Source organism: Trypanosoma equiperdum (genome assembly GCF_001457755.1).
Source record: "Trypanosoma equiperdum strain OVI genome assembly, contig: ctg_1518, whole genome shotgun sequence".
Taxonomy (NCBI): Eukaryota; Euglenozoa; class Kinetoplastea; order Trypanosomatida; family Trypanosomatidae; genus Trypanosoma; species Trypanosoma equiperdum.
The window spans coordinates 10634-12007 of NW_027123525.1; the positions used below are offsets into that span (position 1 = coordinate 10634).

Sequence of the window (1374 nt, forward strand, 5' to 3'; positions counted from 1 at the left end):
ATAACTGAGGAGTTTATCGATGAAACGCACGCATTAGTACCTAAAAGAGCGAAGCGATTGATCTCACTACTGTGACAGGTGCAGCTAACAAAACTTTGATAAACACTACTGCTTTTACACTAAGTGACTTAACAAAAGCGCACCAGTAGACAAGCACAAACACCGGTGCCAATAGCACGGCAACAACCGCCATTTCACCCTGTGCCGCACAAACAGCCACATTCTCGTAGTAATCTCACCCATATCACTACATTTACGAGGAGAAAAAGTCAACAGGGACAATGTTCACTGAGTTGTTCGTCATATTCACGCTCTTGACTTACATTAGACGAGGCACAGAACCCGCTCCAAAAGACCCACTGGTCGCAACTAAGATACAGCCGCTGTGCACGGCAGCACGTCAAGCAAGGGCTCTACAGTCCAAAATCAACACAGAGCTGTAAATGAGAATGTAGGCGCGGTTCCTGCAAAAAGAAAGCTGGCACTAGTGTGCGCGTCTTCAGCGGCAGAGGCAATGGCGACTCAGTTAACACAAATACTTTCAGATTCAAAAACGGCAACGAAAGAAGCGGCAGCAACCGCCATAGTCGCTGGTAAAATAACGCAAGGCATAGGGCTTGTTGCCGAAATAAAGAGGGATACAGCGACAAGGAACGGCGTCTGTATCAAAAAAGGTGACTCGGATTCAACCCCTGCACCGCTCACTGCCTATATTGCTGGCTGCGACACAGACGAGCTTCCGGCACAAGATTCCGGCACTCATGAAGTGGTATTAGCGTCAACTTCCGCTGCAGCGTGGAAAATCGAAGGGAAAGCCTTTGCCACACAAGGAAGTGAAAACAAATGCAAATTGTTTGGAAACCACGCCAGCAGCGCTAACATCCTTACAGGTGGAGGCACAATAGCAAACCTAGAAGTAGTCAGCTGGCTAATCAAAGTGGGCTCAAGTAGCCCAGAATTTATGGGGACGGCGGCAATAACGCCAGGGGCAACCAACACAGGCAGCAAGCAAGCGCTACAGCAAATGACAGACGCTGTACATGATTGGGAACAAACAGCTCAAGCCAACAGCAAACCCGCCGCAGAAATCGTCTTTGACATAGAAACTAGCAGCGAATCCGCTAGCAGAGCATACATAGTAAAGACAGGGCAACCGCCACCGGCAAACGACGTGTCAGCAGTAACGTCGAACACGGCTCAAATTAAGAAGGACCTAGGCAACACAGCACAGGCATTCAAATCCACTTTTTTAGAAGGTCTGTTCCAAAAAGAGTTAGCCGTCCCAACCACTTTAAAGATAAAAAACAAGAAGTTAAAGGAAATGTCTGAGCCATACCTACGGAAACTAACAGACTATTTGCAGCAAGAACTACT

General features: G+C 47.7%; 1 protein-coding gene across 1 annotated transcript in view; it reads left to right on the forward strand.

Annotated features, from left to right (window-relative positions):
• Nucleotides 1-514: 514 nt before the first annotated feature.
• The window catches only part of TEOVI_000654700 (Trypanosome variant surface glycoprotein (A-type), putative), a gene marked incomplete at both ends in the record, with an annotated part of 924 nt that continues 64 nt past the window's right edge, over nt 515-1374 (forward strand). The window contains one exon of the mRNA XM_067221915.1: nt 515-1374. Coding sequence (XP_067078016.1) covers nt 515-1374 — 860 coding nt within the window.